The 23119-nt window shown below is 50.1% G+C and overlaps 1 protein-coding gene across 1 annotated transcript; it reads left to right on the top strand.

The window, feature by feature from the left end:
* Window positions 1–5398: 5398 nt before the first annotated feature.
* CYSLTR1 (cysteinyl leukotriene receptor 1) lies at window positions 5399–10115 on the top strand. The gene is made up of 3 exons (XM_010715083.2): window positions 5399–5404; window positions 5478–5784; window positions 7450–10115. Exons 1-3 carry the CDS (start codon window positions 5399–5401, stop codon window positions 8583–8585), a joined length of 1449 nt encoding a protein of 482 aa, XP_010713385.2. The 3' UTR covers window positions 8586–10115.
* Window positions 10116–23119: the final 13004 nt, after the last annotated feature.

Genomic DNA, 23119 nt, shown 5'->3' with positions numbered 1-23119 from the left:
AGATGAGACCAGCCACTGGGTTGACTCAAAGGACGAAGGCATGATCTTACAAGCAATTAAATAGCTGAAGACATTTGAAAGCACACCATGCTCTTGGTATGGGCACAACTCATTGAAGCCAGCAGCCAGAGGTTTGCAATGTGACTTAGAAATGGCTGAGCAAGGGAGAGAATGAGGCAACTGTCTGCAGTAATTAACAGCATAAAGAGAGGACAGTTACTGGAAGTGATGCTTCAGGTTAGAACTGGAAATAATAGAAATAAATGAATAGGAAATATGGAATAAAAAGCTCACTTGAGAGTAAACACTGGAATAGTTTCCTGATAAAAGCAAGGTCCCAGGTGGGATGTGGTTTTCCAGGAATTCGATCAGCATCATGAGTGTGTGTACATGTTTGTATATATTTATAAATAACCTGTGGACGTGCTTAGCTGGAGCTGGTGGTGAAATCTGAAATACCCTTTGTAAGGGGAAATCTCTTTTCCCAGGACTGCTGCTTTCTTTGTACATAAGGGAGTCATCTATGGAGGAAAGCAGTTCCCACCATTGAGCTGTGCCTCCGAATGTTAACTCGATTCTCAAGAAGCAGAACAACATCTCCGAGACCAGCTTTTATTGCTTTGCAGTATTTACAGTCTGCACTTGCCAAAAAGTTTTGCCTTGTGAACTGGGGGAGAAGCACATCCAGAGCTGCTGTGCTGCTGGGAAACAAATGCCCCCCAGCAAACCTGCACCCTCCACGGCACACGTGGGGCCGTGGGGCAGAGGGCTCTGGGCTCTGGGCTCAGCCCCAGCCCTGCTCCAGGGCAGCACCGCTGGGTCACAGCTTTGCTTCTTGCAGAACTTGACTTGGGCAGGTGTGCCAACTGAGGGAGCTGCTTGCTGTGTGTGCTTTGTTGCATTGAGTGCAGTGAAAATACAAAGAACTGAAAGGACGTTGCAAAACTCTGAGTATTGCAGAAGATCCTTAATGGAGAATAAGAAAAAAATAAACCCACGGTTGGTTCTTGGAAAGATATTGCAACAGCGGTTTGACAAGAAGTTGTTCATCGTGAAACAGCACCAGTCTGTGATTTGCTGTGTCAGTGTAGGGTTGGTGCCCCGCTGGGTACTCATGGGGCAGCCAGGGGTGATATTTGTCCCTGTGATAACATCTCCTGGCTTCCAGGGCAGGGCAGAACAGGTGGTGCTCAGGCAGGGATGAGCTGCAAGTGGAACATCGCTGGGTCGTGGCCATGGGGAGAGCATGGGGTGGTGTGTGGGAAGCACTGAGGCAGCAGGTGACAGCAGGGTGTGATGCAGTGAGTTGTTGCCCACTGGTGGGGTCCATGAAATAAGGATGCGTCTACGAGGGGCCAAGTTCTCTGTCAGAAAAGTTCCTTGCCGTATCCTCCATGACTGATGATTAAATATGTGCTCTAGCAGCCGAATGTGGGATTGCTGTAGGTGGGTAACAGCTGCTGCAAGAGCATTTCCAAGTGATTTCTGCGATGCTGGTCCCTTATCTGAGCCTCAGATCCAAACCGACAGCCTCCGGAACTGTGTCACTATCTATCTGGGGCTTTCCTCTTCAAGTTTTTCCTTTTAAACAAGAGAAAATTCTGAGCAGCTGAATGCTCAAAGGATGGGACATTTCTAATAGCATTTCCCCTACTGACTTCAACCGGATTACTTTGCATATCTGTTTATCTGTTCTCATCTTTCTCATGACTCAACTTTGTTCACTTAAATCTCACCATATAGCCCCATACCCCCCCCACACACATTGCTTGTGGGAAGGAGCTCTGTGTTCATCTGCTGCTGTGCTTCCATTGAAGAGCAACGCATAAGTCGATTTGGTGTAGAAGGAATCCACATCTGGAGTGAGCACTGCTCTCCTTGCTGGCACCTACAGCAGGGCAGAGTAGCACTGGTGTACAGCAGTGGGTCCTGGGCTGTGGGTGCTCCCCCTGGTTGGCTTTGTTTGTGGCTCTTCGATGGGACCCACTCCTCTAGGGGTGCAGAGCTGGGGGAGAAAATAATGGCCTTTTAAAGGCTGTGTGGCAGTAAGTCACCTGAAGCAGACTCATTGCAGCCAGTGCTGCTCCAAGGAGAGCTGTATTTTAATGGCTGCTCTTCAGAAAGGCAGAATTTTGGGTTTCTGATGGGGATTTGCTAAGAAGAGCCTCTGATGAGAAGCAGCTGGAGCCAGCTGGTGGGCTGATGCGGGGCTGTCCTGAGTTGAGAGGAGGAGCACAACCTTTGCTATGCTGCGGCCACATGCTTGACATGCTTTGTGTCACAGATAGTTATCTGCCCATCTTCATGGGACCGTATCTCAGCAGTAGCACCCGATAAACACGGCTCTTGCTTCACACAGAGTGTCTCTGTTACCAACACTGGGATGTAGCAATAAAAATTCTCCTTTCAGACTTGAAGAAATGTGCAGTCATCCCCAAATCTTAATGCCAAAAATCCATGGATTTTAAATCATGTTTATCCAACGCCCCTTTTCCAAGAAGAGAAGGGCAGCCAGCATTTCCACTTATTACTCCAGGCTTTTGGGGCTATTTTCAAGAGAAAAAGTAAAGCAGAAGCTCCAGAACTGAGAAATGCTTTCCTATGTATGGCTGTGCTTTTTGGGGGTGGGTTTTCCCATCTTTCAGAGGCACGCAGCTCACAGAATGGGGAATGATGAGGTAAACATCAGAGGACTCGTGTGCTGCCTCAGTACTGCAGGTGAGAGGAACGGTAACAAAAAGCAATGGGTGACTTCTACGTTTGCATGTCAATATATAAGAAACAAGAAATGCAACGTCTCAGTGGGGAACAAAGCTGGAAAATCGAAGCATGGCTCTTTGTCTAAGAGCAAAGTAACCAGGTAGGCTTTGCAGTCTGGGTCAGCGGGAGCCTGCCCAGGTAAGTGGGAATCTAACCCAGGCACTGAATGCTGCTCGTGTTTCTCATGCTGTGAGTGATACTTGTGGGCTGATGGAGGGAGATAGAGATGCCACCCCAACCCATTTCCTTCCATTGTTCCTCCCAGGAAAGGAGATCAGTGAGTGTGAAGCAGCCGCAGGCTGCTCTGAATACTTAGGGTAAGGAGGATGGATTCTCCGAGTTCTGCCCTGTGGTTGTTGCTGGGGGTAATGTATGTAAGCCCCTGAGGATCTCTGAGCAGATGCATTACTGCAAACAGCTGCTAAGCAGAGACAGTGCTGATGCCATCCTGCCATCCCAGCTGGCTTTACGTCACCTCTCCACCCTCATTCTCTGAACAACTAATTAAAAATCTGTAGCTCCTGCATGGGTGCAAAGCAGAAGTTGCATGTTTTGGAATGACTCTGGGGTTTCAGCTGCCAGGGCACAGAAACTGATGCCTAAATGTGATTTTTCTTTGTCTCTTTCCATCCTCCACTGTCAGTGTACCAGCACTCTGCTCATTACCCCTCACCAAAACATTCTGTTGCTTTTCCCCACTCTCCTCCACCTCCTCTCGTCAGGAGCATTATTTCACCCTCAGCAAAGGGGCAGACGTGTCAGAGATGAACCCAGTTTTCAGGTCGTGCTTTTCTCTGGAAGCTGCCTCCAGCAGTGAGTGATGCTGCAGCAGCTCATCCTCCTCCATCACAGTACGGCCCAGCCTGCCCCATCGACTTCAGGCAGAGCAGAGCTTGCTGCCCTCCTTGCAGGGAGTTTCAATGAGAAGCAGCCAAATTTGGTGAGTCCAGGAGAAGAAAGCAGATGCAGCATGCAGAAAAGATTTTTGCTTTATCATTAAATGCTGCCTTCTTGATTTCTCCTTAAATAGGCAGAGGGAAAAGCTGCTTCCGAAGCCGAAGAGCTTTTTCATGCAGGCTGCAAACCCTTTAGGCTTTTAGGAAAATTGCCTGAAATTCTATCTGTAAAGAGAAAAGCAGAGCAGTGTGCTGGATTGATGGGATGTTTACGTCAAGTAAGTGAGAGCCGAGCGTCTTTGTCACAGTGCTGGGAAGGAGAGCTTGGGGGCAGGGGCAGTCAGGGCTGAGCGGGGCCATTGCGCTCCTTGCAGAGCCAGCTGTCCCCCAAAAGCAGACCGAAAAGTCTGGAGGAGAGCAAAGGAACCACTTAACTTCACGTTGACAATGAGCTGCTGGGTGAGAGCTGCCCTGGCTCACCCCAAACCCCACAGCCAGCCTCCTGGCCTCCGTCCCTCTCCCAAAGCACCCCACAGCTCTTTCCTTCCTCTCCCCGTCCTCACCCCCACTGTGCAAGATTTTACATCTTTTCCCTCCATCTCTCCTCCCACATGTGCTTTTTGACACCGAGGTTTCTCACCTCTTGTCATCTTTAGAAACAAAAGCCTGTTGCCTACCACTCCCTCATCCTCCTCTGCTTTCTGTTCCACCAAACTTACAATTTATCTCCTTTTCTCCTCGTCCTCCTAACACCTGCTCAACCCTGTAGCCCTGCCCAGGACAGCTTTGAAGCCGCACTGCTCAGAGGAGAGGAGGTAAGTCCTGCCCCCCCAACCTTGCTCTGACCTTTGGCTGGAAATGTCCCATTATTGGAAGTGAGGGGTAAAAGAGAAGAAAATGAGAAAGACCGAGGAAAGAATAAAAATAGAAAGGAGAAGGAATAACAAAACAGAGTAGTAAAAAAGCAGAAGGAATAGTAAAAAGAAGTGGCAGAAGGGGGGGAAAAAAAAAAGCAGAAGGAATGGCAGAATGGAGTAATGCCAAAACACACAGCAAAATGGAGCTGCAGCACCAGCTCTGTGGTGTGGGAGGAAGCAGGCAGCGGATCGCCCATCCCTGGGTGTTCTGGGACCTCTGTGGTGGGAGCCTTAGCACCCAGAGGGATGCAGCCCTGGGCAGACCAGCCTGGGGTTATGCAGCCAAAGACCTGCTGCAAACGTGCAGGAAAGATGTTAGGGAGGAAGAGGTGTAAGCAGGAAGATGGAAGGAAGGGCTGGCACACCTCAGCTGCAGAGCTGGGCTCTGCCCAGTGGGCGCAGGGCAGTGGGGCTGTGTGTCCAGATTATTGCTGATCTTTTTTTGTGCTTCATTCCCAGAGAATAGCAGCATCCAGCATGGTGGCATTCTTTTGATGCTGAACCATTTATTTAAGAGGTGTGCACCCAGCTGGGACAGGTCTGGGACCTTCCTTGCTGTTAATGAGCCAAGGAAAGGGCTGGGAAGCCCTGGAGCCAGGTGTCACTGCCTGACAGCCTGCAACCCAACAGGTCCCACTCCCAGGCATTCCTTTCCACCCCCATCACCCCCACCTCTCCCTGCCCCATCACACTGGGGTCAGGTGCCACCTGTTGCAGGCACAGAGGTCCCACGGGAGCAGGAGGACGTGGAGGGTTGCACGTCCTGCAAGCAGGGAGCAGCACATGGAACCCCATGGGCTCTGCTGCTTTTTCCTGCCTGCGGCTATGGAAGTGAACCCCGATTCTGGAGAAAAACATTTGCTAAATACTTCATTCCTCATGAGGAGCTCAAGCTTAATATTAGACCTTGACATTAATACCAGAGGTCCTTTGGGATGGGAGGGAAGAAAATCACCTTTCTGGTGGTGATGTCGATCCCAGACGGCGTTCAGGGATCTCCCCTGCCCCGGGGCGGGGAGTTCAGCCTCCCCCCCCCTCCCCCCCCCCCATAGCGGAGCTCAGCACTACGGGGGTGGCGGAGCTGCGGAACGAGGGCTGCTCCCGGCCGTCCCTCCCCGTGCGGGGGGCGGGGGGTCGGCCCGCTATAAGGGCGGCGGAGCAGGGCCGGGTGGCTCGAAGCGGCTGGGATCGGCACGGCTCGGATCGGCACGGTAAGCACAGAGGGGTCCCGGCGACCGTTTATTCGTTGCTCTGCGCTTACAGAAGGGTTTGTTTGGGTAGGGTCGCTCTGCCTTTTTGAGGCTGTTTCCACGTTTCTTGCCGAGGATCGACGCTGCTTCGCGTCTCAGCTTGAAGCAGGCGGTACGATCTTCTTTGCCGGCCGCGTAATTCCTCGCAATAACGAAATGGTCGCTGTGTGTCACCGCGGCCGCCGGACGCTCCGTTTTGGACGCTGCGCCCCATCCGCCCCGCAGCTCCGCGCTTCTGCGCGTTCCTAAGCGGTGCGTAAATAAACGGCTCTGCGAGCTGCTGCTGGGTAAATATTGAGCGGCTGAAGAGATTCTCGTCTTCATGCCCTGATGTAAACCTGAACTAAAAGCTCAGCTGGGAAGCGAGGTTCTGCTTTTCCATTTCCAGGCGCAGAACAGTCCCCTGTTGTAGCGGTCACATCGGTGCTGTAACCATCACTTGTCCTTCTGGTTACAAAGGCACTTCAGACTGCGTTTAGAAAGAAGGGCAGCAGGTCCCAGAAGTCTTACAGGCAAATGCCTCGTGTGGTTGCTCGCTGTCCGCGGGTGACTTGCGGAACAGTGTCAGAAAGACTGAAATTCAGTCCCCAGCAGGGGTAAAAGTTTGTAATCCAGCTCAATGCCGCTGAAGAAGTGCACACAAATGCGGCACGGAGATTACATAAAACAGTTTATCTCCCAGGCAGACGATGGCTGAGATACCCGGGTTTTCTCATAGACGGCCCAGCCCCGGCCACAGAAAGGCAGCTGTTGTGAGCAGAAACTTCTGTGGGTTCCCCAAAGGCAGAAGGAAGTCTGACCCCAAATGCGCTGCTGGGATCCCCTGGGGTTCCTTTGCATTTCCCAGTGGGGCTCCTTCCTTTCCTGAGCACTGTGTGACACCGTGCAGAACAGCTCAGCTCCCCCATGCAGCCTGGTTTGCCCCGATTTCTGCTCATATTTTGTAACTACCTTCGCTGCCTGCAATGTGCAAAGAGATCATTCCAGCCTCTTAATCTCAAGCATCTTTTCATGTCTGAGAAAGAACTGATACGTGACACCTCGGTAAGTACACAGATGCTATCTGTGTGAGTTTTCATGATCTGACGGAGGTAGCAATCTCAAAGTGTTCTTGCAGCACACGGCCCAACCTTCCACCTCCTGTGCACTGCGCTTGTTTATGTCTCTAAGTGAAGAAGTGCTCGTTGGAGCACTTCTTATCCCTTGTTGGAAGCCGTGCTGCAGCCTTCCTCCTGCAGTGACCAGGAGGAATGCAGAGCTGCACAGCTCTTAGGGACTCAATTAGGTCTCAGCACTTCAAATCCCATCGTGCTGTGGCTGCGTTCATTGCCCCTTTGAAGGACAAGCTACTTCAGTTTGCAGGGAGTTGAAGCTCTCTGGCATAGCAGTGGAAGAGGGATGCAGTACTGGGGGTGTATGAAGATGTGACCCCACTGCACCAGGTGCCAGAGTAGGAGTGGTGGCTGAACTAGATGGTTCTAATGACATGTCACTAATGCATCGGTCTTTGCAGGATCACATCCCTTCCTGGCTGTTCTCTCAGAAGAGAGAATCGATGGGTTTTTCTCCTATTTAATAATCATATTTTATTTTCATGTGCTGCTTTCAACAACTGTAACACAACAGGTGAGATACGACAGCTCTACTGTAACTGCCATATAACCGAGTTTTCCACCCTGAGACCTGAGATCCCTCTCCAGCCACCCGGTGCCTCCCAACAAGAGATGACCACACTCCTCAACAGCTCACTGTGCCAACACGCCATCGATGACTTCCGAAACCGCGTCTACTCCACGCTGTACTCCATGATCAGCATCATGGGCTTTGCTGGCAACGGCGTTGTGCTCTTTGTGCTCATCAGGACGTTCCGGCAGCGGACGGCCTTCCAGGTGTACATGCTCAACCTGGCCGTGTCTGACTTCCTCTGCGTGTGCACCCTCCCCCTGCGCGTGGTCTACTACGTCCACCAAGGGCACTGGGTCTTCAGTGACATCCTATGCAGGCTCAGCTCCTACGCTTTGTACGTCAACCTCTACTGCAGCATTTTCTTCATGACTGCCATGAGCTTCTTCCGCTGCATAGCCATCGTTTTTCCGGTTCAGAACATCAATTTGGTCACGGAGAGGAAGGCTAAATTCGTGTGCGTTGGGATCTGGATTTTTGTTACCCTGACGAGCACTCCTTTTCTGATGAATGGGACTTACCAACACGGCAACAAGACCAAGTGCTTCGAACCCCCAGAAGACACCCAGAAGACCAACATAATCGTGATCCTGGATTTTATCGCCCTCTTTTTGGGTTTCATTATCCCCTTTATCATCATAACCATCTGCTACACCATGATCATAAGGACCCTCCTGAAGAACTCCCTGAAGAAGAACCAGGCCAACCGCAAGAAGGCCATCTGGATGATCGTCATCGTGACGGCCACCTTCCTGGTGAGCTTCACCCCCTACCACGTGCTGCGCACCGTTCACCTGCACGTGCTGCGGCTGCGGCGCTCCAGCTGCGAGGACACGGCCTACCTGCAGAAGTCGGTGGTGGTGACGCTGCCTTTGGCCGCCGCCAACTGCTGCTTCGACCCACTGCTCTACTTCTTCTCGGGGGGCAACTTTCGGAAGAGGTTGACCACCTTCAGGAAGGCTTCCTCCTCCAGCATCACGCAAGCCTTCAGGAAAAAGTTCTCCCTGAAAGAGAGGGACGATGAACCTTTCGGGGAAAGCAATAAGGAGAACGGGAACGCCCCTGTGGTCGCTTCATAACGCGGTGCGACCTTCCCGTGGGATCTCAGATGGGAATGGAGATCACTAAACTCTTCCAGTAGATGGGAGCCTTTGCTGAATCCCAAAATAGACACAAAGTTATTTAAAAGGCAGAGGTCAAGATGATTCCTGCCCCGCTCCCAGATGCTTTTGCTTTGGACTTCAGTTTCAAAATGCAGTGTGCATGTGGGGCTCGCAGGATCAGTGCCTGTATCTGGAAATCCCGGGTCAGACCTCACCCCCCTCGCCCACCCTGCAAGCAGCAGCCCTGAGTGCTGGGGCAGCACGTCTGCAGGGGCCGAGCAGCAGCAGCTTCAGGGGAACTGCCTGTGATGTGCAGCCTGGATGCATCTCCAGAGGCACAGTGGTGCCTTGCTGCTGCTGAGAGGGGTAAGAATTGGATGTGATGTGGCTCCTTCTTTGTCCAAGGAGGCTGTGGATGCCCCATCCCTGGAGGCATTCAAGGCCAGGCTGGATGTGGCTCTGGGCAGCCTGGTCTGCTGGTTGATGACCTGCACACAGCAGGAGGTTGAAACTAGATGATCAACCCAGGCCATTTTAGGATTCAATGATTCTGAATTCCTAAAGAAATGTTCTTTGCGGGAGCACCTTTGAAGTTATGGTAGCCCAGCATGCATTTGAAATGTATTACAGTGGGGCTGGTCTTGTAAGTGACGGCTGTGGAATCTGGGTTATCATTCCTGTTCTTCACGAGTTTTGCCTAAAAGTAGAGCTCTGGGTGCCCAGAGCCCAGAGCATGACCAGGCCTTTCTGAAGCACTGATTAAGTTTGAAGAACAAATACAGTGGTAGACATAGTATTTAAAAATAGCCAACTGTGATGCACACCTGGTCCTGTTCAGAAGAGCTCTTGTTAACACCTTGCAGAAAAGCTGCAACCCAAGGCTCTGCAGGGACCTGGATTGAGCTGGCCATCAAGAGCCGGAGAGCTCACAGGGATTTGTGACCGATGTCATTCTGAGCTCAGGATGATGGAAACACAGATTGGAAAGAGAAACCTGCAGATCCTGGGCCTAAGGAGCCATTCCTGCAGTTCCCCAGTTAAACCCACTGTAAATGAATCAGTGCTGCGTTGTTTTGGTGATGTCCAAAATTAGGACACTGCATCAGACAGAAATGGCCTTAATTCTACAGGAATTTTGGAGTTGAGAAACAGCAGTTGCTAATGAACTGCAATGGGGCAGTATTTAAGAGGTTATTTTGTGTCATCTTAAGGAAAGGAATGATGTTATACGCAGGCAGAAATCACTGTGAAAAAGGCAAGCTTTGGAATATGTAGAAAATAACATCTACTTTCCCAAATTTTAAATATTGTGCATTGTATGGTAAAACTAGATATATATGTATATGTTGCAAAGCATTTTTATTCTAGAATTATTTTTTTCCCATCGTTTCACTTTTTTATGAGGCAATGTGTGCAGCGGGAGAAAGAGCAATGGGTTTTGTTTTGTGTAAGGGGAAAGGCTGTTAAAAAAAAAGACAAAATTAAATGGAAATGTTGCAAGCTCAACTTGTGCTCGCTGTGCCTTATTTCAAAGCCTTCGCAAATGGGTTCTTTGGGTTTTTCGGGTTCTTTTCGGGTTCGTCCACCCCAGTAAGCGCTGTAGGACGAGGCAGGACGCAGCGCGGAGCTGCGCTCGTTCCGTTCGCGGTGCGATGCCGTCCCCTACCGAGCGCTTCAGCCGCCGCACGTTCGGGTGATGCCTGGCAGCCGAACCCCGCTCGCACCGCTGGGGGCAGCCCCGGCTCGGTGCCGTACGGCCGTGAGATTCCTCTTCCTGCCGCCCGGCCAAGGGAAGCAGCGCGCTGCCCTCGCACGGATGCAGCCCTGCTGCACGCAACGCGGTCACGGTGGAGCACGGAGGTGCCGGCTGAGCACCGCAGCCCCCAGGCGCTGACGCGAGGCGCTGCTTTGGCACGCTGCAATAATCCCTGAGCGCAGGCTGCTCGGCGGGTCCGCACGGCGTTGTGTCGTTGCTATTTTTAAGGGCAGCAAAAGAAGGGCAGCATCGCACGGCGCTGTGCCGGCACTTCAGGCTGTGCGCTGAGCGCCCAACAGCTCAGTGCTTCCAGCGCACGGCGTGCGCTGCTCCGAGCCTGCAGGCTGTGAGCCGGCGGCGTCCTCAGGCTTCACTGCAGGCACCACAGCCGGGAATGGGCTTTGTTCTGTGTTTTGTTTTCTTTCATTTTCCTTAGGTGACATAAGACTCTCGTTCTAAACAACTCCTTCGGTGTTAGAGGTGGAGGAAGCTCAAAGGGAAGACGCTGGGCTTGGATTCCCGTGAATTAGTCACAGCAGCACCGCTGTGCAGAGACGTGGAGCTCGGCTGGTCTGAGAAAGCAGCACGTTTCTCTGACTGAGATGCACAATGGGAAAGTAAACGTAGAGACCTTCTGTATAAAGGCCAAAGCAGAGATTTAGGCCGAGTGAGCAACGGTAAAACCTGCTGCCAACACCCGCATTGGTGGGGACGTCTGCTGCAGAGCTCTTAATTCAGCCGGCTCAGAATGCTCAGAGCCACGCGTGTGCATGTAGGCTGCGTGGTGAAGGTGTTTCACTCACTGGAGTGTGAGCAGATTCACAGTGTGATCACCGTGAGACAAATCATTGGGTGCTCGGGTGCTCCTCTCACTCTTTGGGTTCCCACAAACCCGGGTCTCAGCACGCAGAGCAATGCTGCGCTGTGCAGAGCACACAGTGCTCTCCGGGTGGGACAGAGCTCACCCCCCAGCAGAGAAAAAGAGGGGAATAAACAAAAAAAATATTAAAAGCAAAACAAAAAGGCAGCTCTTAGTTGAAGCTGAGCAAGAGCAGCAAGCACAGTCTGCAGGTGTGAGCACACACCAGGGCTGAGCTGGAAGGAAGGAGGCACTGACACCTCATTCCCCTTTCAGTTTCAGCACACAGAGCACACAGACAAGGATGCAAAGCTGATGTTGTTGTCACTTCTGAAAAAGCAGGGGGTGCAGCCCTGCTCCTGGTGGGGTGAACAGGCACGTCCCTCTTGCAATGGAAGAAGAGCCTGAGGTGGGCACCAGGCCCTCCAAAATCACTGCTTCCCTCTGGGGGGTGGAAATGCTTCCCCTCCACCCACAGCTTCTTAAAATGGAACAAAGCCATCAGACACAAGAGAAAGATCTGCATTGTGCACTGATGGAGGTGGAGAGCTTCTGGGGCCAGCACAGCAGGCACAGCAGACAGCAGGCAAACTCCTTACTGGGGGATGAGAAACGTGGCTCTAGCAGATGCACAGGACGAGGTGCCTCCCAGAGCAAAGCCTCTCCCCTTCTCATGGAGGAATGTTTGGGGATGAACTGCTGCTGGAGATCATAGGGACGCCGCTCTGTCTTCGGAGCAACCTGAAATGAGTTTTCATTTGTGTTCCTTTTCAGAGAGGATCCAAACAGCCACCTGCTGCCAGCAGCTAACCACAAGCGAGATTTCTGTTTGCAAAAATAAAGCTGTCTTTCTGTTTCCAAGAAAACAGCACAGATCTCAGTTCCCAGTAAATCCTGGCCTTGCAGTGTGTTGCAGTGTCCTCCTGTTGGAGCAGCTCTGAGCTGTGTGGAGCTGCAGGGCAGACACATCCCAGCCCCTCGGTTCCCTCAGAACACATTGGGCAGGGCAGGGTTTGCGAGGGGGGGTTTGTTGTGTCTCAGCTTTTCTTTGTGTCAAACTGCTGGGAGCAGTGAGCAGTGGCATGGAGTGACATTTGCGTGCACCCAACCCATGTGGTGACCACCGGGCTGCTGCTGACCCCTGCACATGTGCCAGGGAGCTCCAGTGTGCATCAACCACAGAAGATGAATTCGTTTTGCTGATCCTCAGTGGCACTTCTATCTTTCTTGCAAGACTTCAGGGGTCTTCTATTCCTCTGGCTGCATCTTATAACATTTCCTTTTCTGATGCTGCAATACCCCAGTGAGCTGTCACACCAAATCCTTCTTGCCTGACATAGGGTCACATTCCAGTGCCAAAGGCTGGGAAATCCAGAATGTTACCATCCTCACTCTCACTTTACACAGCATTTGATGTAAAATGCTTGCAGGATGCGAGAAGTGAGCAAACCCTGAGCTTAACAAGCAAGAAGCTCCAAGCCCTTGCAAACAGGGACAGTCTCTGTGTGCATGGTGCAGGCTGTGGCTCAGGTTGGTGCCAGGAGCCCCTTGTGAACCCTCATGTGGCATTTTCCCCAGCTCCACTGCAGCTCAACAGCAGTAGAGGGACTTCTCCCATGCAGCAGGAGGGAGAACAGTGTGGATTTTATCCCCTGCTCATGGCAGCAGAGGGGATGAGCTGATCACTGGGGAAAAAATAATAGGAAAAATGCAGGACAGCGTGTCAGATATTAACGCACCAATCTGTGTAAGCAGTTTTGCCAAGAGTGCACTTGGAATAAAGTGATCGCAGCAGTTACTTACACATTTTTTCAGAGCTACAGCCAGCAAACTGTGGGGTGAGCAGTGCAAACCCATCTCCAGCGAGTTTGGGAACCAAGCCCCACTTCTCCAGGATGATGAATTCTGGCTCTGCAAGTGGCCACATGCACAAACAAATATTCCGAGCATTTGCAAATCTTACTGCAGGGGGAAATGTGCCCATTTCTTTCCTGTCAATGCTGCTTCTTATGCTTCAGAGGAAGCGAGGCTGCTAGCAGAGCAAAACGAAGAGGACCCTGTGTTAGTTTAAGAAATATATTCCAGATGGATGTGCACCAGGTTTGTTGGGGGGAGGAGGGAAGGAGGTAGCAAAAATGCTCTCTTTTGGTCATTAATGTAAACTCTGCTTCCAGGAACACTGTTGTGCGTCCCCAACGGGGATGCTGAAGACTAAACAGAGCTTGTTTTTGGTTCAGCCCAATTGAAATCTCTTTCATTCGGGATGAGTATGTCTCCGTGATGCTCTGCATGGGTTTTGGCCTATGCACCTTTAACCTCAGTGCAGACATCCAGGTAAAGCCCCGTGGGATCAAGGGCAGGAGGCTCAGTGTCATACAGTTGAATGTTTTGGGACAGGCTTGCACTGCACACACATGTTTTGTCTAGCAGTGCTGTGCATGCTGCACGCTGCTCATTCTGCAGCTGCTTACTTCATTCAGCAGCAATTTTTGCAAATTGTGAGCATGGAATCTGACCCCACAAATCTGTATGGCACCCCCTGGGCAGAGCTACCATGCGCTGCCCATTGCCATCCCATGCTCTTGTGATTGGGTGCGGCATGGAGAGGGCAGGAGGCACAGCATGCAGAAGTACTTGGTTCCAGCAGGTGTGCCAGGTGTGCCAGCAGCATCTTGGAGATGCCAAAATGCAGCTCCTCAGTTAGGGTTTCTCTCTGGGGCCCAAAGAGGCATCACACCATGCCTGGAAGGAATCTGTGCTCCTTTCACACCATCCAGCCCCACGGCTGTGCAAGACCCGCATGTATCCCAGGAGCCAACCTGGCTTTTATTTCCTTTATGAGTAATGATCTGCAATGAGACAGTCCCTTTCTGACCTTTTCCATGTTACTCACAACAGGAAGCTGTTGGAATGGTGAGCGCATGCTGCTTACGTGAGTGAGGACGGAGAAAAGCTGCAGTGCCCTTTCACCACCCTTTTTCAAGGAAAATGGAATGAGAAGCTCCCCATGGCTGGCCTTGAGCCTCTGCTTACTGTCAGCAGCACATCCTCCCACATGTCCCTGTGTCCTTCAATGCTTGACTCACTGTGCCAGAGGTTCCCAGGCCTTCCCAGATGATTTCCATTTCTCCAGACCATTTTCTGGTTGTTACTGGGATGCTGATCTGCACCAGCAGCATCCTCACCCTGCACAGGACAGCCTTTGGATGCAGCACAGCTTTGGGATGCAGCACAACCTTGAGATGTGGCACAGCTTCAGGATGTGGCATGACGATGCACTCAGGGTTAATCATATCCTGTGTAGGAGAAACAAGCCTCGAGGACGTGAACAAATAAAGCAGAAGGACTGCAGAACAGTTGCCAAAGCCCCGAGGGACATTTCTGCATGCCCTGACGTCCTGGGGGTTTTCATCTCCTGGCTTCCCAGGAACCTGTGCAGATTGGAATGGCACTGCTGACACCACGCTGGCCACAGGGGTTGATGTCATTGCAGTTAAAACTAAACCAAATCACTGCAGTCTGGAGCTCTGAGGTTCAGACCTGTTGGGTATCTCTGTCCGTAGCAGAGGAGACTGCAGGAGTCAGTGTGGAGCAGAAGCAGCAGGGACAGAGCATGGCCCCGACAGCTCAGAGGTAGCATCCTCCCAGATTCAATTCCTAAGTGCAGTAACTCTTCCCAACAGTGGGAAGTTGTCCTAATGGAATAGGCCAACTCCCCAGCTCCTTGCACATACCCAATGTCTCAAAGAGTTTACACAAATATAAAGTCAATGATCTCATCTTCTTCAGTTTCCAGCAATAGGGGCCAGGTTTTGCAGCCCCTCCCATGCAGGCTGTACCTGCAGCATGTTGTATGTCTTGGTTTTCTGCTTGTATTTCTACAGCTTGCTCCTAGAAAACAACTGGAGCAGTGTACCCCCCCAAAAATGCGAATGGTGACAGTGAGAAGCTAAAGCTGAGAATTAACCATGTGCTCAGCAGCTGAAGGTTCAACCCTGAATTTAATTCAGCTATACAAAATACCCTCAAACACTTCAGCTCCTGGTTTCCCAAGAAGACTGAATGCTGTGCAGGTTACCAGATCCCCAGCACAAAGTGCATTGCTCTCGTCAATATCCACCATCCAGGCTGCAGCCTCCAGGGTTGCTGGGATTTGGGGCTGTTTGAGAGAAGAGTAAATTGAAGGATTTGCTTTTTTCTTTTTAGTTTATGTTAAACTTTGGGAGCTCTTCTTTAGCGCAGAACTGCACCGCCTGCACAACCCCAGCTTGCATAAACACAGCTTGGGTTCTTTCTGGAGGAAGGGATCTATATTTAAGTAATGATGGTTTTTATGGCCATTTTTGCTGCAGAACTCTCTATATAAATACATTCCTACTTATCCAGGGAAGGCACCAAAAAGGCATCTGCATGGGACATGGCCAACAGGCAGAGCACCACATGCAGGGAGTGAAGCGGGGTGAGCATGCGGTGTTCCAGCAGAGGAGGACGGTTGGACTGGATGACCTTAGAGGTCTTTTCCAACCGTAATGATTCTGTGATGCTATGAAGCTTTCCCACAGCTGGTAAAAGCACCTGCAACTCCCGCAGGCTCCATCACAAGGCACTGAAATAGCCGCACCGAGCAGGCGGCTCATGTTTGTTCCATAGCAAGAGAAGATGGGGAAAGTGGGAAGATGCCAAATACTTTTTTTCTTCTTTCTCATACACAAAAGGGTCCTTATTCATTTTAATAGCAGGTTCTCTCGCACGGCACTCAGCTGTGCCAGGTGGGCACTGCAGAAGGGCTCCTGCTGCAGGGGCTGTTCTCTGCACACGGGAAACCAGATATGGGACAGCTTCAAAATGGAGCATTAGCCCTGAACAAATAAGTAGATTGTAATAATGGATCCAATGCGGAGGTTTCCTCGTGGAGCCAATACTTGTATTCTTCACAGCTGCATCTTCTTCTTTTCCTGATTTATCTTCTTTCTTTTTTTCCTTTTTAGCCTGAAGTGCTCCCAAATGCTTCGTGCCACGTGGCTGCTTCTTATTTGCATGTAGGGCCAGATTCGGTGCTGCTCTGCACCTTGATAGCTTGCGGATGCTCCTGCAAAGCAGACACAGTGCCAGCCCTGCAGTGCACACCTTGCACGGCCCTGGGTGTGGGGCTGGCAGGGACCCCCGGCACTGAGAGGACCCCCAGGCCTCCGCAGAGTGAGAGAACAAAAAGGGAAATGGAAACAATGAAATGGGGTTACTGTAGGAGAGAGCAAGTAAAAGAGGTTGTGTGGGGACAGCGAGGGAAATGCCAGATAGGAAAGCAATAGTGCTCTGAGGAAAGACAATGGAGCAAGGAGAATAAGAGCAGGGCAGTGGAAGCCCCACTTCATTGCTCTGAGCATGGTGAGCTGCTCCTCACCAGCTGCTGCTTCACTCATTTCCAGTTCCATACACATTTATGGGATGCAAGTAACATTCTTTACCCCCATGTATGTAACTGAGCTGAAACTTTGGTGCCGACCCAATGTCACGAGGGCGTACAGTTATAAATCCCTAAAAGTGAAGGGAGAGGTAGGAAACAGGATCAGCCAGGAAAACAGCGAGCCTGAGGCAGCCGAGGGGTGGTGGGAAACCCAAACTAACTGCAGGGCAGGACAGGAGAAAACAAAGCAGACAAAGCGAGGACATCGCATTACTCCTGCCAGTAAAATATTCTCAGATTGCATCAGCCTTTCTTCCCCATGTCTCACCTGCAGCTCCTCCCAACACGGCACTGAGCACGGGTTAAAAAAGCAGCATTTCAACAGCTGAACTCACAGCCTTTTGTCTGATGGAAGAAATCAATTCCAAATGTTGAAATTTCAATGCAGACTGTAATTTTCTTGCACTCAGATTTATTCTGCTCGATTGCTTCCCTTTTTGTCCTTTCCCCTCTGTGCTCTCCAGCAGTTGGCTCTGATGCTCTGGCTCCGAAGCCCCTCTTCAGCTCCATGCAGCAGAACTGGGGCTGTGTTTGCAGAGCAAACCTACCCTCCCTAAGCCCACAAAGTGGGGTGAAAACGCAGGACTGCTGGTGCTTTCAGACTGTACCACAGCAGCAGCAAAGCATGTTCCAGAGGTGTTTTTTAAAACATTTTCCAGCCTAGTTTATAAAAACCAGTGGTGAACTCATTTTGGCTTGCTCCTTCTCTCGCTAGCACATGGACAAGCATCCTCCAGCTCAAACATGTTTAAATTATGGGTGTTTGGAGCCTTTCTGAGGATCCAGCTACTCAGATTTCTTAGAACTATGACCACATTTGTGCCGAGCCAGGCAAGCAGACCTTATTTAGCTCCATGTCCGTGTGTTCACCCAGGGGGGGTGACTCCAGTCCATCCCCTTGGGGTCTGGACACCCCCCGCAATGCCTGCAGCATCCCCACATGCCCTGTGCCACGGAGCTCCCTCCCGCAGGCACAGCCAGCTTTATTTGCTCAGCTGGGTGCTTTTCCTGCAAAGCGAAAGGTAACAGTGCCACGTTAACATGCCCTTACCCAGTGTTTACTTGGGTCTGCCTACTGCCCGCGCTCTGCGGAGCACTGCAGACTCCTCGGGATTTTTTTGTTTGGTTCTTGGCTTGGGGGAGAATTGTAAAATGAAGGGTAAACTCAGACAGTGTCTGGAATTAGACTAAATTGGGATGTTTCATAGCTACCTGGGCCCTGGTTGGATAATTTGAGGAGAAATTGAGCAGGGAGACCTTGCAGGAGGGGGAGATACACGGGCACCCCATGCTTGTTTCTCCTACCACAGGATATGATTAACCCTGAGTGCATCACCACAGCTGCAGCAACCCTGGGCCATGGGGCTGCACTTTTCCCTTGGCTTCTCCCTTCAGCAAAGAGCAGGAGCGAAGGTGTTAATTACAGGGCTGAGTTCAGCTGCTGCTAAATGCACACAGCCAGTCACCAGGCTTCCAAAAACAAACACCGCTCTGCATCTTCAGCCTTCAGAGAGGCACTGCTAGCTGCCTTCCCCCTTTCTTTCCTAAGCTGCTGGGTTGGAATGGTTGGAAGTCTATTTTGCTGTAGAGGAGCCACTGCCCTCATGTCACAGCAGCTTGCAGGCAGAGACGTCAGCAGAGGGGCTGCAGCACAGAGCCTGTGTTGAACCATAGAATCAATCACTTTTCCTTGCAGGCGCTGCTGGGTTTCCAAGGAACTTGGTCAAATCCGAAGGCTGGGACAAATGAAGATACAGGGTGTAGCCTGGGGCCAGGACACACAGTGTTTACACACAGTCTGCTCCACATAATAAGTGAGAGAAGGAATCATAAAACAGATGTTCTGTGCAAAGTGACAAATTAGCCAGGCATTGAACCTCATTCCTTTCCACTTATAACAGCCGTAAGTGCATGGTATGTTTATTGTGGGTTACAAAGGGGTTCAGGTTTTGTTGTGCACTTTTATCGTGGCTTTATAACAATAGCAATGTTGATAGAATAATGATGTTTCAGGATTCTGCGTGTGAGTTTGCTGGATAACTTCTCTGCAACATGTTGCTGGTCTGGAGCAGTGGTGCCACGGGTTTCTGGTGCCCTGCTTGGAGAAAGCAGCACAGACGGCCACACGCAGCACGCATCTGCACCACTTGCCTGGCTGTCCTCTTGCTTCTTCTGATCTCTCCTTTTTCTAAGCCCATCAGTTCCAGTTCTATCAGGAGCACACAGCAACGTGCCCACTGAAATGGAGGATGGACTCAAAGTCTCCAAGCTTCACTTAATTTCTTCACTTCACACAACATCGGTGAGGATACTGTGGAATGGAGTGCTAAAACACCTCGGTGCCTCTGATGGTAACTCCCATTTGTTTAGACAGTGTTAATTAACTCTGCTACTAATGAATGACTTCTGGGGTTGAATGGCAAAGAAATGAAATTCTCTGGAAGAGATAGGGCTGCACCCACGCATGCAGAACAGCAGAAAGGTTTCATCCACCTTTAAGAAGCTCCTGCTCCCAGTGCCCCACAGGCTTTTCCCATTGTGCTCTTTTCCAAATACAGAGCACAGAGCGCTGCTTTGCTCTTGATGGACCAGATCTTCACCTGGAGAAAACACTCCTAATCCCATTGGGGTGGATGGAGCTGTGCCAATGCACACTGGCTGGAAACCTGCTCCAGCGTACAGTGTTTGCTCTTAAGGATCTAAGCACGCTCGCTTCAAACGAAGTTCTGCTTGATAAAAGTTTGTTTGCCAGGTTGCCTTGCCTCGGTCCCTCCTGAAAATGTACACAACAGTATTTGTACATAACAAGAGAAAATGAAGCAAATGTGTTCCAAGACCTCACTTGCAGGCCCTAACAAACTCCAGAGATGGGAAGGTTTGCTAGACACTTGTTAAAATAACCATAATCATATTTATTATTATCATGCAAGTACAGAAGAGAAAAGGCTTTTATTACAGGCTGGCAGCAGAAGGCCAGAGCAGGTGCTAATCATCATGGTAAGCGAGCTGTTGGCTTGCAGGGGCTTTGTGTTCAGGTATTTACTGCACCCAACTGCAGGCAGAGGTGTTGGTTAGCCAAGGTGCTCAGTAAGCTCCCAGCAGCCCCAGTCCTTCCTGATGTGCAGTACAGAATACGCTGTGTCTCCTACCTATTTTTTCACCCCTTTCCCATTGAAGGCTTTCCTTTTCTATTTCTTTTCCATTTTATTATTCCCCTCCCTATTTTTTTTCTTAGCTCACCTAGAGCAGTCAAATTAGCGAAGAAGAAAACAAATTGTAACTCTTAAGTTTTCTAATGGAAGAATGGGCATGTTTTTGGCACTTCTTCTCCCCATTGTTTCGCTAAGACAGACTCTCCTTTAACTCTCCTTTTCCATCCTGGTGACTGCCCTTCCTTTCTAAATCCAGATTTCTTCCCACTTGTGCGCTCTCTTCCCTCCCTCCTGACTCATTTCCACTTTTCATTTTGGCTATTTCTTTTTCTCTTTCCTTTTCCTTCTTCCAAACGTCCTTTGTTCTTATTCTGCTATTTTAAATTCTTTCTCTATCCTAAGCTTGTGTGCCTCTCTGTCCTCTGCTCTGGACTGAAAGCACTGCCTGGGCAGCAGTCTCCTCAAAACCCAGCTTCTTCTAACCTGGAGACTTGAGAGGAGCACTGTTTGCCTTTGTGTGCGACCCTTGCCATCACCAATATCCTCGCACAGTCCTTAGGCTCTCCAGGAATTTCAAAATCTAGTTAAAGCTCCCTCCCCTTGTCTTGTTCCATTCTGTTCTGTAATTTCTGACCCATCTAACCATGGCCTTCTTTCCAGGCAGTTTGGTCACTGTACTGCTCATGCCAAATATTTCTTCTGTGCAGTTTTGCCATCTGGAACAGCCTGTATGCCTTCAGCCTCACCGACTGGCCATATAGTTTCCAGTTTCAGCTGAAAAGAATTTTCCTTTGCTGTCGTCCCATAGCAATCTGAATGTCGGATGTAGGCAGCAAACATTCAGTCATTTATTTTCTGCGGTGTGGGAACAGTTCTCGTACTCGAAGCAATTTCAGTTTTAAAGGAGCCCTGGAGCTTGTGGAATGCGGGCAGTTCTTAGATCTTTCATCCTCAGACTCGCTAGCAACTGGCTACGGTTTCTGAAGGCTTTTCCACCAGATATCCTATTTGCTGGAATTGCCAGTGAATACCTTGCTTTGACACAAAATATATTTAGAAGGGTAAATTAAGGGAGAACAGTGATTTAATGAAAGGCGGGAGGGAAAGGGAAAGCATTTTTTTTTCCCTGAATGCTAAAATACTGCATTATTACCTACAAAGGAATTCTTGTAATAATCAAAGCTGGGAGGTCCAATAGCTGTCAGTGCAAAGAATGCTCAGCATTCACCCCTAAAGACCTTCTTTACTCGGGATATCAGACACAGTATGCTCATGATGGGAGGGAATCAGACCTCTGTATATCACGCGACACCACTGGCCATAACTTTAAGGCTTTAGCTGACAATGAATAAATATTGAGCCTGCAAGTTCAAAACAGTCCTTGAAATACTGCCTTGAATTCAGATTTCCAAATTACATCCTGATAGGTCTCTCTCAGAGATCTCCCCAAAAGTAAGTACAAATATTTCACTTCAGAAATGAAATCCCCAGGGCACTAGATACGCTTCACTGCAGATTAGCCAGAGCCTGTGGAGTTATAAGATTCCTGAGATGGAGTGCTGAAGATTCCAGGAATTCTCTCAAAGGTGAAATGATTAACCAACCTTTTGTTCCTGGAGCACAACAATGCAGAGAGCAGGTCTGCATTCACTGCCTCCTGTGCTGGCCTTGTTTTGTACCACATCTGAAACGTTCACGAGCTCTAAGTCTGAGCTGGAATTAAAGAATCTCATTTCAGAATTATCAGAGAAGTAAAGAACTAAATATTAGTGACAAAAGCAAGATATGACTTTGAGCAGCAGCTTATTTTTTCTCTCTCAATCCCCTTCTGGAGATTTCAATCTACTTCATAGGCATAAAGAATTATTAATTTCTTTTTCTGATATGCTGATCCACACTGTTCCACAGAGCAAAAGCACTATTCCTTTTCTGTACCAGAATCAGGGCAAGAGTCATGTGTGCAGTAACATTTTTGGAAGAGGTAGAAAGAACAGGAGAATTCAGGGCAGAGACCACGGCAGAGCTTTTGCTCTCCAGGAGGAAAAGGATGCCTGTGTCTTCTCCACCTGGAACTGGCCACTGAGCCAGCTGCCAGAGTCTGGTTTTCAGATCACAAAGGATAGTGCAACAGTACAATGAGCTGCTTAGATGAAGAAGCTCTCATGCATCGTTTGGAGCTCGAATAAATGGAGGTGACAGCAAAGAGCACAATGAGAAGGTAATGGGCTCCTTGCAAGAGCCATCTTTTACTGCACCCATGGTGCTGCTCTCACCATATGGATGTTTTCAGTGGAATTAGGCTAAAGCAGAACAATAACGTTGGCCTGTTTTCTCCCTAAAACAAACTTAAAAAGGCTTTGTTATAAAACATCAGTCCTGTCAAAGATCAAACGCAATTAAAAAAAAGGGATAACGCTTCAGTGAGTGCCCAGTGCACAGAGACACACCCCGAGGATGAAGTGATCTGTTTGTTGGTGGTACATTGAGAGTATGTTTGAATGGGCCAGTCTAAGAAAAATTATTGTGAATCATAGAATCATAAAATCACAGAATGGCCTGGGTTGAAAAGGCCCACAATGCTCATCCAGTTCCAATCCCCTGCTATGCGCAGGGTCACCACCCAGCAGACCAGGCTGCCCAGAGCCACATCCAGCCTGGCCTTGGATGCCTCCAGGGATGAAGGAGTGAAGTCCCTGTTGATAGTTTGGTGGCATTAATTAATGGGACAGGTTATGAGGATCCAGAAGCTGAGCAGCTCATCTCCCAGGCCTTCCTTAACACAGTTTATTTAATATTAGGAAGGGACTTTATTTCAGCCCAGTTCAGCACGGGATGTCCCATCCACCACTTCTGATATCTGGGGGGGGCAGCCACTGTCAGCTGTTTTTTTAGGTTACTCTCTTTGTGTTGTGCACTTTGTGGTTAGCTTTGAAGGGTTTTCTTTGTATCTGTGTGATGCAGAGCGCACAGCATTTCCCCTTTTCCCTCAGACCTGCACTCACACACACAGAGCTCACACAGGGCTGGCCCACAGCGCAGCCCACGCTTTGCTTTTGCTCCCACACAAAGACGGGCTCCACGCTTTCCTTGAACCACGGCTGAAAAACGCTGAACTGCATTAAAACTGTGGGGCTTTTGCCGTCGCACGTCCTGCCAACAGCGCGGGGCCGGGAGGCGCGAGCGAGGAACCCCGAGGGCAGCAACCGGGGGCCAAGATGGCGCGGCGGCCTCCCCTCAGCCTGCGGGGCTCGCACCGCTGCCCGGGCCCGCTTAACGGCG

This window comes from Meleagris gallopavo, chromosome 9, assembly GCF_000146605.3.
Source record: "Meleagris gallopavo isolate NT-WF06-2002-E0010 breed Aviagen turkey brand Nicholas breeding stock chromosome 9, Turkey_5.1, whole genome shotgun sequence".
NCBI lineage: Eukaryota > Metazoa > Chordata > Aves > Galliformes > Phasianidae > Meleagris > Meleagris gallopavo.
This window is presented reverse-complemented; position numbering and strand designations above follow the sequence as displayed.

Excerpts from the sequence above, each read along its gene's own strand:
- CYSLTR1 (XM_010715083.2), top strand. Across the intron at positions 5,785-7,449 it reads GCACGGCTCGGATCGGCACG|GTGAGATACGACAGCTCTAC; the intron begins GTAAGCACAGAG and ends GTAACACAACAG.